At 37.3% G+C, this 14,814-nt stretch overlaps 1 protein-coding gene across 5 annotated transcripts in view; it reads left to right on the top strand.

Moving 5' to 3' along the window:
- CABIN1 (calcineurin binding protein 1) overlaps positions 1-14,814 on the top strand; it is a 115,764-nt gene that overhangs the window by 7,596 nt on the left and 93,354 nt on the right. For all 5 annotated transcript variants that reach the window (XM_080628580.1, XM_080628579.1, XM_080628582.1 and 2 more), the window contains 11 exons: positions 739-1,031; positions 1,995-2,163; positions 2,605-2,741; positions 3,127-3,344; positions 4,865-4,943; positions 5,176-5,363; positions 6,586-6,735; positions 7,471-7,665; positions 8,760-8,996; positions 10,491-10,644; positions 10,881-10,996. In XM_080628580.1, coding sequence (XP_080484706.1) covers positions 739-1,031; positions 1,995-2,163; positions 2,605-2,741; positions 3,127-3,344; positions 4,865-4,943; positions 5,176-5,363; positions 6,586-6,735; positions 7,471-7,665; positions 8,760-8,996; positions 10,491-10,644; positions 10,881-10,996 — 1,936 coding nt within the window. The remainder of the gene's footprint in view (positions 1-738; positions 1,032-1,994; positions 2,164-2,604; positions 2,742-3,126; positions 3,345-4,864; positions 4,944-5,175; positions 5,364-6,585; positions 6,736-7,470; positions 7,666-8,759; positions 8,997-10,490; positions 10,645-10,880; positions 10,997-14,814) is intronic.

Consider the following 14,814-nt stretch of genomic DNA (forward strand, 5'->3'; position numbering starts at 1 on the left):
TTCATGTATGACTAGTTTGTATATGAACTTCAAAGTAAGTTTAGCTTTTTAAAAAACGGCTTTACTATTGGGATAATGGAAATTCAGAAAAAATACAGTTCTTTATTTGCAGCAAGATATAAGGATATTGACAAGTTGCTATACTTGTCTTTATTAAGGCACAAAAGATTGGGCTTTGTTTTGGTTTTTAATTGCACATTTTTCTGGAATATTAATGGACTCTGCACATAGGTCCTGTTGCAGAAAAATTGCTTCTACTTGTGGATAAGGGTGAGGTTCTTTTGTTGTTGCTGACTGAATGCAGAGCCTGAAAATTGTTCCTTTGACACTGCTTTTTTTAGGGTTCAGTGTAATTTGCTCAGCAACTACTGCACAGACCTTCTTTTGTTAGAGCCATTTTTTGAGATTAGAGACATTATTGACTCACATTTTCTTCCTACTGCAATGAACTCACCAGTTTCCTCTGAAAAACTTTTGCCTGCTGTCCCATTTTCTTCTTGTTTTTCTAAGTGATGTGTTCTAGAATGAAAGCTCCTAAGAGCCTCTGTTCCAGGCCTGAAACTGTTAATGGTCCATATGACAGGAAATGTACAAAGATACTCTCCAGCTTTTCAGTCACAGGACAGATTTTGACACTCAGATATGTTCCTCTCCCACTGAAAAGCTGCTCTTGCTAATTTAGAAAATAATTTGGCAAGAATTTATGAAGTTGTGATGCTGTTGTGTTTCCACATGCAGGTGGAAGTGTTTAGGAGAAGCTTTACTTGCCATGTATCACCACCTCACAACCTGTGACCCTCCTCGACCCAGTCTGGGAAAGAGAATTGATCTCTCAGAATACCGAGATCCAGTTCAACATGTGATGCTTTCTCCTACCTCTACTCCTGTCAGTGTTATTCAGCCAACTCCTGTCAGCACTAATCCAGTAGTGACAGTACCAGATCCTGTATTACCTTATACACCAACGACACCCAACTTTCCAAGTCACAGTCAGAGTTTATTAGAACCAGGAACTACTGTAGGTGAGCAAGGTACTTCAGTCTAAGATTCAAGATATTTTTCCTACTTATCTGGGTATTAAAAGCACTACAGAATTTATTGGGGAATACTGTCTTTAAACTGCATGTTGGTGGATTCTGAATCTTTTCAGCGTATGGTAGGAAAAGTGAAGTTGAGCTCTGTGAAATCAAGTTCTGTTGAACCGTCACATTAGAAAAGGAAGGCCACCTAAACTGCCTGAAAATCATTGATTCCTGACTAAGACATAGGACCAGTGTTCAGGACAGTGGTCTTGCTTCATTGTCTGATCGAACTGAGAGCCAGGTTGATTTGTTTTTCTCGATTGTTACAGATTGCAAATCTAACTTCTTCTGTTTCTGTGCTATGGAGACTCATGCTTCAGTTTTTGAGTCCTTAAGATTAGAAGAATCATGACTCCATCCCAGCAGTGATGCATGTCAAGCTTTTAATGTTGTGAAGAGTCTTGAGCGCCTCAGAATGAATGAGCTGTTATAGAAGATGACTGGATTATTCTGCTCATGTGTAACATTAAGAACCTGAAAAAAGCAAGCTGTCAGCTATACTGATTTGAAATCTGTAGCAAGAGGCTTGAATATTTTACATGGTAGCTGTATTTACCTATCTGAAATTGCCAAGGAGTTACTAGTATTTGGTTTATATTCATGGGAATTTACAGGTGTTTCTGGAGTTAAAGGCAGGCTCCTCTGATTCCCAGTTCAGAAACTTCTTGAAGACTAAATAATGAATTCTAATGAATAATGAAATGCAGTAAATGCAGACTTAGTAAGTCTGCTTCTTGCCTCAGAGCAGCATTTTTATGGAAATTGCCACAGCCAGTTCATATTAATGATTAAAGAAAATTTTTAAGATTTTGGCTCTGTCTTCAGAAGGAAACCAACAAATCTCAGGTGTTGCTGGAGAATAAAATAAAGGGTCAGCCACTAATAATTATTGTTTTTTAATTCTGTTTCTAGGTGACATCTCTGCAGGTGATAAATCTAAGAAAGGTGTGAAGCGAAGGAGAATTACAGAAGATAGTGGTGAAACAGCAAAGAGGAGATCTGCTAGAGTCCGGAACACCAAGTGTAAAAAAGAGGAGAAGGTTGACTTTCAAGAGCTGTTGGTGAAATTCCTTCCTTCCAGGTACTGTACAGCAATAACTTCATTATGAGAGTATCAGGAGCTAAGTAGAGAAAGCTGTTTGGGGTTTTGTTTGGTTGATATACCCCAACATTAAACCCATTAGACCCAGGTTATATTTTTAAGCAGATGTGATTCATTGTCTTCTCATAAATTTAGTAAAATTGTTTTAAGTGAACATAACTACAAACTAATTGATAAATAAGATGGCTTTTGTCAATATGGAACTGATTTAGAGGGCAGTGCGGTGTTAAAATGGCTAAGATAAGATAATCTTGGTTCGGACAAAATTTGGGAGCTGGATGTAGATCTCTAAATTTGCTCCAGTTAATGTAGTTTCAATGTTAAAATATGCACAAAGTGCCATGTTTAGGTTTCATTTACCAGTGAAAGCAAGAATGAGGATTTTATTCATACTGTGTGTTTTGTTCCCCTTTCATACAGATTAAGGAAGTTAGATCCGGAGGAGGAGGAAGACACTTTCAATAACTATGAGGTGCAGTCAGAGATCAAAGAAGAGAATTTCCAGCATGTTGGACCACATAGAATGTCATTTGATTCTACAACATTTATGGAATCTGGTAAGAATTTTGTTGTAACTCCCACTCTTTCTCTGTTGTTTCTTCTCTATTGTATGCTTTATGTTCTGTATTTTGCTATCACATCTAGAAGATACAGAAATATATGTTATTTTAGAAAGAACAGAAATATCTCAGTTGGTGGCAGGTGTGGATTTTTTTTTTTTTTTTTTTTTTCTGTTTTAAGTCTTGGGGACTGCTTAATTACTGTGTGTGAGAGCTCTTTTGTGTGAAGTTTCCCATTTGAACAGATTGGAATGCAAAACTTAGTAATACAGGAGAACTGCTGCAATATTAGTGCATAAAACATTGGTGAAATTTATTTGTCTCAAACTGTGGGTTGCCTTGACCTCAAACACGTATGACTTTGTGTTTATCTGCTTTCCAGAAAAACAGGATGTTCATGAATTCCTGCTGGATAACCTGAACAATGGTGGGATCTTGGAGCTAATGATGAGATATCTGAAAGTCATCAGCCAGAAGTTTCTAGTAAAGTGGCCTCCTGGCTTATGTGAGGTGGTCCTTACTATCTATAATAGCTGGAGAAAGCATAGTAGTAGTCTTCCTAATCCCTTACTGAGGGACTCAAGTAATCAGCATATCAAGGTACGAAACACTTTTCTTTGTACTTCCCTTTGCTGCTGTGTTGCTCTCTGTGTACCAGAAGTGCCTAAGTTAAACCCAGCAGCTAGATGCAGGTTTTGCTTAGCTTGGTCTGGGGAGCTGCATGTCCAAGCTTTATAAACTACAGTTTGCTGCACCTTGCATAAGTTTGCTCCTCATCTCCTGCACACACATGAGTAATGTTATATGCAACTATACCTTACACTTAATATGTGTGTATATTTGCACACACGTATAGATGTAATATAAACACTATAGATGTAAATATATTTTAGTCCTTTACTCTGTTGTTGCTCTTACTTTTTTTTTTCCTTCCCTCCTTTTAGTTCTGATAGGATACAAAGTTTGGTTTTGTCACCAGACTGAGATGCAGTATGACTGCAGTTTGAAATACTCTCTTTTTCAGATCAACAGTGTTTCTACTTCTTTTGTAAATAAACTGAATTATGGAAACTATGTTCTATTGACTTAATTTAGAAAACAAGCAAAAGCATCTCTGCGTAGCAAATGTTACATCTCTTATACATCCTGTGACTTCTGTGTTTCTGTATATTTTCCATAAATATATCCTCTTTGTTAAACAAATATAAATATATTTATAAATGTATTCCCTTGGTTCTCATTATGGCTGCATAACTGCTTGCTTGTATGAAAGATCTAGAAAGTCAAGGTTTTGTAGCTATAGTGTTAAAAATCACTGTCCTCATGCTTGTCTGTTCTTTTTCGTCCTTGCATTTATTTTAAGCTTTATCTACAAGCTGTCCTAAGTGTAAGAAATGGATGCTTTTAGGACTGTAAAGGACTGTTCTGGTAATGTGTATAGACTTTGAACTTTTCCATAAGCACCTTTTTTTAACAACTGGACATGTAGCCTTTATTCCTATGTATTTAATCAGAAAATAGTATATTCTTCGCTACACAAATCCACCTGGCAGAGATCCATGGTGATGTGATTTTTTAATATACTCCTGAACTTTATCCAGCAAGCATTCATAAGCTGATAAGACTAGAGTATATACTCAGTCTCATGGAGATAAATACTGAAAAAAAAATTACAGTATGTAGTCTTTTTATTTCTGAAGTATCAATACTTCTGCTATATTCTGGAAACATGCTTTTAGCATGATTTAGCAATTGAATACAAATTCACATAAATACATACAAATACAAAGTTATTTTAGCCAGACAAAAAAATAGAGATGTCACTTTTTCCTTAACCTCAAGCAATGCTGTTTGACTGCCTTCTTCTATGAGCTGAGATTTTAATTTTTCTTTTTAATGCTTCTAAGTATTGGTTTGTTTTGTACCTGTTGATCTGTAAATGCTATTATACACCTTTAGACAAAGGAAGAAATAGTTATAGCTTGGGGATAGAAATCCCAAGACGATAAGATGAAGGTTTCCTTTGAAGTAAATTTCAAATCCGTTGGTGTTTTTTACTCCTCTTTTAATGTGTTTCTTTGTGTATACTCTTTTTTGCTGTCTCCCTACTTTTTCTGAAGGATATGATGTTGATGAGCCTTTCTTGCATGGAACTGCAATTAGATCAGTGGCTGCTAACAAAAGGGAAGAGCTCTACAGGTAAGAACTGAATATTACTTTCTTCAGACTCTGAAAACACTTAAGTTATATGAAGAGGTGTTTCCAGGAATTCATTGGATTTTGGACCTATTTTTTCTTAATCTCTTTCAGATCTGTATTTTATTGGTGTATTGGTTTTTTGTTTAAAAGCAGATAAATACTTTTGAAATACTGGGATTTTTTCATGGGATGCTAGTAAATTTGTGATAAAATGTAATGAATTGATTTGCAGTTTCTCCACGAAATTGCCCTGCTGCCTCTGTGAATGGAAAGTTTGGCCCTGACTTCCCAGGAACTCATTTCTTGGGAGACCTGTTGCAGCTGTCATTTGCATCCTCACAGAAGGATTTATTTGAAGAAGGCTGGATGGAATTTGTCACTCGGGTGTACTGGCTGAAAGCTCGCTTTCTAGCACTGCAGGTTGGTTTTACTTTTGTTCTAGCAAATGAAACTTTTCCCAAATTAAAATCATACCAGCTACAGCTGATTTGGGAAGCTCAGCTCATTTAAGCATGTTGGTAAAATCAGCTGAAAACTTAGTGACTACTTAGAGTCTACTTTTTAACATAATTAACTATCCCTAAGGGTAGAGGTGGAAATGAAGTAGGAGGTCTCATGTGCAAAGCTACTATTCGGATATGCTTAAGATCTAGTATTTGCTTAAATTAGCTTGTATTCAGCCTAAAAACTATATTTGGACCAAAGTTATTTGGATTAGTATTGTGTAGTTGCAGAACATAGGTTTTTTTGGGGGATCAGAACTAGTGAATGCTATCAAAATCCCAGACAATTGAAAATGCACTTTTTTAATTGAAGCAGACTGTATGTTAAATTATTTTCCACTCTGGTTTTTCAAGGTAGCATGATTCTTCTTTTGGAGATGTTTAAATTAATATACAGATTTTGAAGCAGAGGGTTTTAAACCTGAGGGAATACTTTGAAAGAAATGTTATTTGATGCCAAACTTTTTTGTCTCCAAGTGTTGCTTTCTCAGGACATCAGTTTTTCTATGCATCAATTATGTCTAAGTCAATCATCAACTAATAATGGGAATCAGTTTCAAAGTGTGAACTAACCAGTTCCGTCCATTTTTATTTTTGCACCTAAGGATTCCTTTCTGATGAATCTGAGGAAAAATGAGAGTTCCTATATGGCTACTGCCATTTTTCCTTTAGATGTGTACAGAGCTATATTTTGCCCATGCAGTTGCATTCCCCTCCTGACCAATCAACTCTTAGTTGGAGAGAGCGAGTAGAATGCATTCCCTTTGCATAATATAAGAATGCTTGTTGACTCAGTGTTTCTATTTGCACAAATGGAAGAGTTATTTATACTGTTTTACCCCTCCATGTTTGTAAAGGAAAGGTTTTTAGGAATCCAAATTAATATTTCAGATTTATGCAAGCTGAATTCTATTTCCCTGATTTGTTTTACCCGTAGCTAAAGTCACTGGTAAGATACGCTGTTTCTGGTTCTCTTTTAATTTGCGATTGTCAATTGGATTTGTTTTTTATTTGGGAGGATGTGCGGTGGCAGTGCCTGCATTGAATTGAAACATTTTCTTTCTATATGCTTTATAAGCCCTTGCTGCAGATAGAACTCTAGGGTTTTTTGTTTGCTTTCTTCTGTACTGTTTCTGTAGGGAGACATGGAACAGGCACTTGAAAACTATGATATCTGCACTGAAATGCTACAGAGCTCCACTACAATGCAAGCTAAAGCTGGCAATGAATGCAGCATCACAATACGGTTACCTAATCTACATGTTGATTCTGTTGTTTCTTTAGAAGAGGTAAGAATTAATTTGCAGGTGCGTTCTCCCCACTCCATCCTTCCCAGTTCCAAAGGTCATCTATGAATTAGCACATTTGTGATGAACTTTACCACATCTGTCTTAGAATTTTTCAAAGAGTGAAAGGACAGGTTCGTAGTTCAATGATAATGCCAGGGCCATTGTAACATTTTCAAAAAGACACCTTTTGGTTCTGTTGGTCTTGTACAACTTAAAATTGCTTTTATGCAAAGTAAAAATATTAAAGCAGCTGCATGTAGAACAGTAGAATATAAGATTAGTGTTTTATTTTCAGTTCCTGAACATGTATTTCACCTTTGCCTAAATAAGCTGATTACTTCAGCAGTGTTTTCCACATTACAATTTATATATATACTTTAAATAAAGGGATATTCTTTCTATTGTTGTTTTGGGGGATGAACTCCCAACACAGGAGATACTGTCTTCTCTTTCAAGTCTATTTGATGGATGTGTTCTTGCAGTGTAGAAATGTGTGATTTGGGGATTTGAGGCAAAAAAGCTTGAAATAATTATAGCACTAAAGTCATATACTGCATAATAATTACAAATCTGTGGAATGAGTGACATATTACATGGTAGGTGTTTTCTTCCTGGTTTATATTCCTGTATGTAGCTGTGGAGTTCACACAGCTTTACTGCTAGGAGAAATGTCAGTAGTCAAATGTATGTGAAGACAAAATGAAAGTTGAATTATGCCATCTGTGATGTTTGCAGATTGAAAAGAACCTAAAATCTCTGGAGAGATGCCAGTCTCTGGAAGAGATCCAGCGACTGTATGAGGCAGGAGATTATAATGCAGTGGTGCATCTGCTTCGTCCAACATTATGCTTTAATGGTTATGGCAGAGCAAAACATCTGGAATTTGTAACATCCATACCAGAGAGACCAGCACAGCTGCTTCTCCTACAGGTTTGTTTTGCTTCTTTGAAGATCTTTTTATTAAGGAATTAAGACTTATTCCTGAAAACTGGATGAAAGGATTTCTTGAGTGGGTCTTAATATTTTGTAAATAAGACTCTTAACCAGAACATGGAACCAGGCTTTTAATTTGAACAGATTTAGCAATATGCCAGCTTTTGCTAATTGAGAATGTGGTTAAAGATATTAAAATGCCTGAGACCTCTGTGAATGTCCAGAAAAACTGTGCATTCAAATAAACTTGAATCATTTGCAGAGGCATCTTATGGATGGATTCATGCCATCTGCGTCTGCTGTGAATAGTTCCTGCTTTTGCTGATGTTGACTATGTGGTGATTTGCAACTGTTTTGAAACTTTAAATTTACCTAAGCTATGAATGATTTAGTGAGTTTATGATGTATTGTATCTGTCCTGCATGAATGACAAACTATTGACAGACACATCCAGTGTGATTGCTATAAATTTAGTCTATTTGACAGTATGAAAATAAGCGTACAAATGAGCTCAGCTGTCAGAGCAGTTTCTCAGGGGAATTGTTGGGGAAGGTTGCACAGAAAAGGCTGATGCTCTTTTAACAGGATGGAACCAAACTCTACAGCCTCCATGCCATCTTGTGACCCAGACTTGGCAGAGTACAAAGAAGCAGGAGGATGTTGCTATAATGCTGGCCGTATAGTTGCTGTATTGTTATTTATGAAATAATAAAATGGTAGCACAAGATCGTAAAGATCTAAACCCTGTTTCTGTAGGGGCCTCTATTCAACTGCATATCGTTAGAATGTTAGACCTACAGCCATCCCTTTCCTGCTTTTTTTTTCCTTTTTTCCCCTCGCATCTCTTATTAAAGCAGAAAGATTCAGTGATTATTTTTTTTGAAATTTAGATCCTGCTTGTATAATTTGTTATCCAGAGTCCATGCACCTCCTGTTGTCCTTTTTTAATGTCATATTTAAAGGTGTTCTCTTATCATTTCATTAAAGTAACCACATTAACTGTATATATTGCTTTGCCCTGCTGTGCATTCATGGTTTAAAATAAGCCCTTCATCCTTATAATAGATTTTTTTCATATTTACATTTCCTAGGAGTCCCTGCTCAAACTGAAAGATTACAAGCAATGCTTTGAATGCTCAGAAGTTGCCTTGAATGAAGCAATTCAGCAGATGATTAATATGACAGCAGCCTCTGCTAAAGAAGAGTGGGTTGCTACGGTAACACAGCTGCTCACAGGAATAGATACTTCATTATCATCAGTCAACAGCATCCTGAAAGACTCTTCTGTAACACCAAGCCTCATTCGATTAACAAACAACCTGATTCAGGTAACCTGTTCACTTGAACTAGGAAAGAGGTATTGTGTGCTATAGACCTTCAGATACAAAACAGCTGTTGTTTGAATTGCCACCTACTCACAGTGATGGTTTGGGTGACATTTTTGTTAGGGGAGGGTCGGGGGAGTATGACTACCTTCGTAGTCTTTGTTTCAGTATGTTAGACATGAGCTACATACTGAGCACACCTGTGCTAGGATCAGTAAACAGCAGGTACCACCAAGCTGCCTGGCATAAACAAAGAATGTGGTAATAAGATAATCTAAGGAACAACACTGTTTTCTAACAGGATTTGAAATGGTGGTAATTTGAAGACTGATTGAGCTGGCTGGGTGCAGTTTGTAAGTTAGGGCACTGATCTTGGCTGTATGTGCTTTGGGCTAGAAGACAAGATCCCGTAAGTCTTAGGAACATGGTAGAGTTGCTTGCAAGTGCTGGCCAAGCTATGGGTTTTGCAGTGAAAACAAAGAGAATGGTGACAAGAGGGCAAGGAAACAAATTACGTGTGGACTTTCCTATCACTGTTTCTGTGTCTGTTTCTATCACTATGAATACAGCTAACTTTAGCCTTTAAACAAAGTACTTTCAAACCTTAAAACCCACAAATGAATATTTTTAATTCCAGAAAATGGTGGACTCTCAGTTCCATTAAGAAGCGAGTCTAGTTAATGTCAAAATTCAATGTGATTGCAACTCTCAAATCTCCATTTATTTCAGCAAAAGACCTCAAAATCATACTGTCATTGTATAAAGTTGTATGTGTGTCACTATGTTATGGAATGTAACGGAATTTATTATTCATTATAATATCCTAAATGGTTTCTGCAAGAAAAATAAATATGATTCTTTATCTGCATAAATAACAACAGAAAAACTGTTGTGTGTGTGTATAAAAACGTGAGGAAAAAATTGGACTTCTGAAATTTCTGGTCCTGAGGCAGTAAAATGAGCAGTTGTCTGTGAGAAATGCTAGGACAACGGTTCCATGACACAGCATTGTGTTGCTCACAATTTATTCAGTTAGATCATTTATATAGCATCTGTTAATGATTCTAATTGGTCCTTAACAGTTGTTCTAAGACCCAGTAAAGAATTCAGGAATTCTTATAACTAAGTTCCTCTTCCTTGCTGGGGTGCAGATAAATTTCATTGTACAGTAATGGGGCTAACTAACACTAAGACTTCATACTTTGCATTAGCTTACTTTGAATTGTTTGTATATGGTATTAATGGAGAAATGACTTGTTGAAAAATAATGATGCAAGAGGAATGTTAGGGTAATGGAAATGATCTTCTACTCTTTCCTGTACCAGGATAATCTTATTTGTAGGATTTTTACTGCCTGTGAGAAGCTCAGACTCAACTTTAGATTATTTCCTTAGGATAAAGGAAGTTTCCTTAGCAACTTTGGGTTGTTTGGAAAGCATTCACACCTGACCTTTATTTCATGTCTCTTTGTCTGTATAATCTCTGTTCCTTTATTAGATCATAGACTGCAGCATGGCAATCCAGGAAGAACCAAAAGAACCGTATGTCTCCTCAGTGCTTCCATGGATAATCCTGCACAGAATCATCCAGCATGAGGAAGATGCTTTTCAATCCCTTTGCTGCCAGCAGCAGCAGAACCAGGGAGAAGAAGGTGAATTAGTTATTCAGCTTTACATATTGAAGCTAAGCTCCTTACTGTCTAGCTCTGCAATATCAACAAGAAAATAATTGTTTGTCATCTTACCTTGCTGACTGATGGAAGTAGAGGAGTATGCAAACATCACTTTCTTATCACAGAGGAAACTTCTTTTGCCAGGTGAAGCATTGGCTAGTTGGATTTAACTCAGTACTGTGCTACTTAAATATTTACCATCTTCTTTCTTCCAGTGAGTCCTGATACCCCTATGTTGCCTTCTTCTCTGATGCTGCTGAACACTGCCCATGAGTATTTGGGAAGAAGATCCTGGTGTTGCAATTCAGATGGTGCTCTTCTCAAGTTCTATGTAAGTGTTAGCGTCATAGAGTAATTTATGTTGGAAGGGACCTCTGAAAGTCATCTGGCCAAGCCCCATCTTAAAGCAGGGAACAACTTCAAACTCATATTAGGTTGTTTATTGCCTTGTCTTCATGTTTAAAATGCACTTTCCTTCTTCTCCCATGCATGAACGTTTCAGTCAGTTAGTTTTGAATAGCAAAGGCTTGTTATTCCAGACCCCTGTCCAAAGGTATGTTTTCTAAACAGGACTCTTCTTCAGACAAGAAATGTCTTTGGATAACTAACTCTGTACTGTACAAACATCTTGAACAGGATGTGTAAAGTAAATGATCTACCTTGCCCTGAAAGAGAAAGCACTGGAGAAGTGTGAAGTGAATTATTCTGAGTACTTAGGAGAAATGTGGGCCTGTATCAGTCACTGATCCTGGTAAAACTTCAGTTGAATGACTTGAATTTTGTGATGCTTGGCTTCAGAAGAGAATATTTCTACTCTTTAGAAATAAACAGATGTAATGTTTGAAGCTAGTAAAAATTTCTAGTGCTTACCAGCATTCATCCAGATGACTGGTAACATTGGGCTTTATTTTTGCTGATGAACATATAAAACTGCTTGTGACCTGTGGGAAGGGAATACCTGAATACTGAATCTATTTCCGGTTCTATCTTCTCCTTCTTTGTGTGGTAGCTCAGCCACACCCCTGCCCTGCTTGCAGCAACATTTTACACACAGTCTGTGTGGTGTTACCTGAACTTCGTTCTGAAGCTGTGATGAATTTTTGGCTGTTCTGCTGATAAATTTGACTTGTTTGATGACACCTGCCCTGGTTTTATACTGCAGACTGAAAAAGATCAGAACTTCTGTTGTTTTCATGTTACTAACTAAATGTAACTTCAGATACACAATTCCTAAATGTAACTTCAGGTATTGAACAAAGGGTGAAGAGAATGAGGGATTGCACTGGTCCTGTGTCTGAAGGCTGTTCTTTGCTCTGTTTTTCAGATGGGCATGTTAGAAGATCTGATATGCTCTAGAAATGGGTGTCTGGGCAGTAGTGCTGTAGCATTATTAGATGAAAGCAGTTACCCATTCGTTGTTGACCTTTTAAAGATTATTCCTTGATGTCTAGTTCTTACACCAGAAAAGAAATTTGCCATGGTTGAGGGAGGATATTTCTATGTGTGTTGCTGTTTCCTCACCTTATCCTTAGCTTAGAAACCAAAGTGCAGTCAGCTTTTCCCTGTGCAGAGTACTGACAGTCTGTTGGCAAAACTTGGCTGTTGGCAAAACCCCAGCTAATTTGGTACTGTGGCAGTTAACTGGGCAGTGCTCTACAGGGATATTACAGTGGCACTTCACAGATTCAGCTTGACTTCATTGAGGTTTATTACCTTCAGCCAAGAGAAAACCATGATTAGTTTAATTTCCCTTCTCAGCACTCCCTGGAGCTTATTAGCTTCAGCTCAGTGCCAGACCCCATCTGCCTCTGCATTTGAGCAGCAGTGTGTCTAGGACAGTAATTTAGACAGCTGGGAAGGATGGCGCGGAGAGCCTGAGGGGTTCTGCAGGAGTCAGCTCACCCTGGTAGGGCTGGAGCTAATGAACAGTGTTTGAACTGAGGCTGACTCAGCGTAGGACTATTAGATTACCTCTGCATCCTGCTCTCCTCAGTCTCACTGGTATTAGGAGCATAATGCTGATGCACCTGAGTCGCCTCTGCATGGATCTGCCCTGGGTCCAGAGGATGACTTAGCTCAGGCACTGTGCTTCAAGAAAATAGATAGGCTATCTCCACACTTAAGCTTCCACTCAGGTGCAGTGCTCCTGAGTGATGAATCTACATTGTATCTATGTAGTGTGCCTGTATCCACAGCCTGGGGAGTCAGAGTATGCCCTGTGAACCAGGATAAATTGCAGATAATTGAGAGCTGTGAGTGTGTTTACAGCTAGATCTTTGCAAATGTCATCAGGTACTTCGGAAAAAATCTTCCATTTTCAGCTGCAGAATTGCGCATTTAAACTAAAATACTGTATCGTATTATTGAGCCCAAGAATTTAGTTTTCAGAAACAAGCGGATGTTGGAAAGATAAGGAAAGATAAAGACAAAATAGGGTTAATCATTTGAAGAGAAAGACAGCTTCAAGAATGTTAGAAGTGTCATCATGTAATACTAGTCTATAAAGCCTTCTATAGGTGACCTGTCTACTCAAGCACATTGTATTACTTGTGGCTGAAGATTGTGTGCAAGAGACGATGTTCATATGTAGTTAAGTCCTATAACAGTAGTCAAAGTTTGAATTATGAAGACCAATTCTGGGTTATTGCTAAGACTTTAAAAGCTAAAGAAGAACACAGGAGGTTGTTTTGCATACTGTTCAAGTGAGAGTTCTGTTAGTGGTGTTAGATGTGATTTTGTGTGCAGCAGCAGGAACACCATGCTTTTATTAGAGTATCCTGTGATTCTTACATCTTCTTTTTGACTTATTTATCTACGCTTTCTATAAATTTCAAACTTTGTTCATAAATTTGTACAGGAAAAGTAGTGGAAATGAGGTGTCTGCTGTGACTCAAAGATGATTGCTGTGACTCAAAATGTCATTGAAATGCTTTCTAAGAATTGTCTTTACTCTTATTTTTCAGGGGTTTGGCTCTTAATAAATGGTACCTTGTTCTTAGCACAGATCTTTTAAGCAGAAGAGAGTTAATATCTAATAGTTAATCCCAGCACTTACAAACAAGTTTCTTACATGAGGAGTGACAGAATTCTGCCTTGTGATGATGTGCAGTGTTTTTAGTGTCAGGAAAGCCAGTCATGATGAGAAACTTCTTGTAGCGTGCATTGTATGCATAAATAATAGAATTTACAATCCTAGATGTTGAAAAAGGAGCAGGTAGCTAAAGTAAAAGTAAGATGATAAGCTTTTATACAAATTGCAAATAGGTGAATGCTTTGCATTTTCATTTATAACTGCAAAATTTCAGTTGAGGAAACTCTTAACCAGTGTGCTGAGGACTAGGTGTGGCTGGTTGGGAGAAGTCGGTCTTACTAAAGTTGAATAAATGAAAGTGGATGCTTTTTATCTGAGGAAAATGCATAAAGGAAATTGCTTACCAGTTAATAGAACTCTCCTTGCAGCATACAGCTTCCTAAAACTTTAGAGGCAGATCACAGTGAAGAACTTGGTATTTTTCTGTACCCTTCAGTCTCCCAAATGAGATTTACAGCAGCAGCACTTCTACCACCTCAAATGAATTTTCTTTAGACATAACTGGTGTGCTTTGATACTGGGGATGCACACACAGCATATTGCTGTTGGGTGTTTAAGGTAAAATGAATGTCGTTGCTACCTACACATTTCATTTTTTCATTTAAATTTCATAGTGGAATAAGTTAAAACTGATTCTTAAACATCAGTGATTAAGTGTGGGTTTTGTTTTGGTTTTGAAATGAAGATCCAGAATCCCACTACACAGATTATTCTTGGTGATATGTTTTTATTGACTTTGAAATGTCTTCCTCGAATGAGCTCTTTTTTAGTTTGCTTTTTAAGGACAGAATTACCTTTTGTCTTTGGCATTCAGTTGCAGGTTTTTTTAATGAATGTTTTATAGAGTAAAAGCATCTTCCAAAATGTGCTGGTGATGGTATTTTTTCTTGTAATGTTGAAGTTAAAGATAGCAACTTGCTAGTGTTCAGTAATTTGGGATCAACCCAGCCACTCTCCTTGATGTGTAGCCATCTGTATGATACTGTTTATACTGTACAATTCTCTATCCATTTCAGTCAGATTTTCATTAGCTGTTCTTTGTTTTTCCACAAAGTCCT

This window comes from Psittacula echo (assembly GCF_963264785.1).
Source record: "Psittacula echo genome assembly, chromosome: 13".
Lineage (NCBI taxonomy): Eukaryota > Metazoa > Chordata > Aves > Psittaciformes > Psittacidae > Psittacula > Psittacula echo.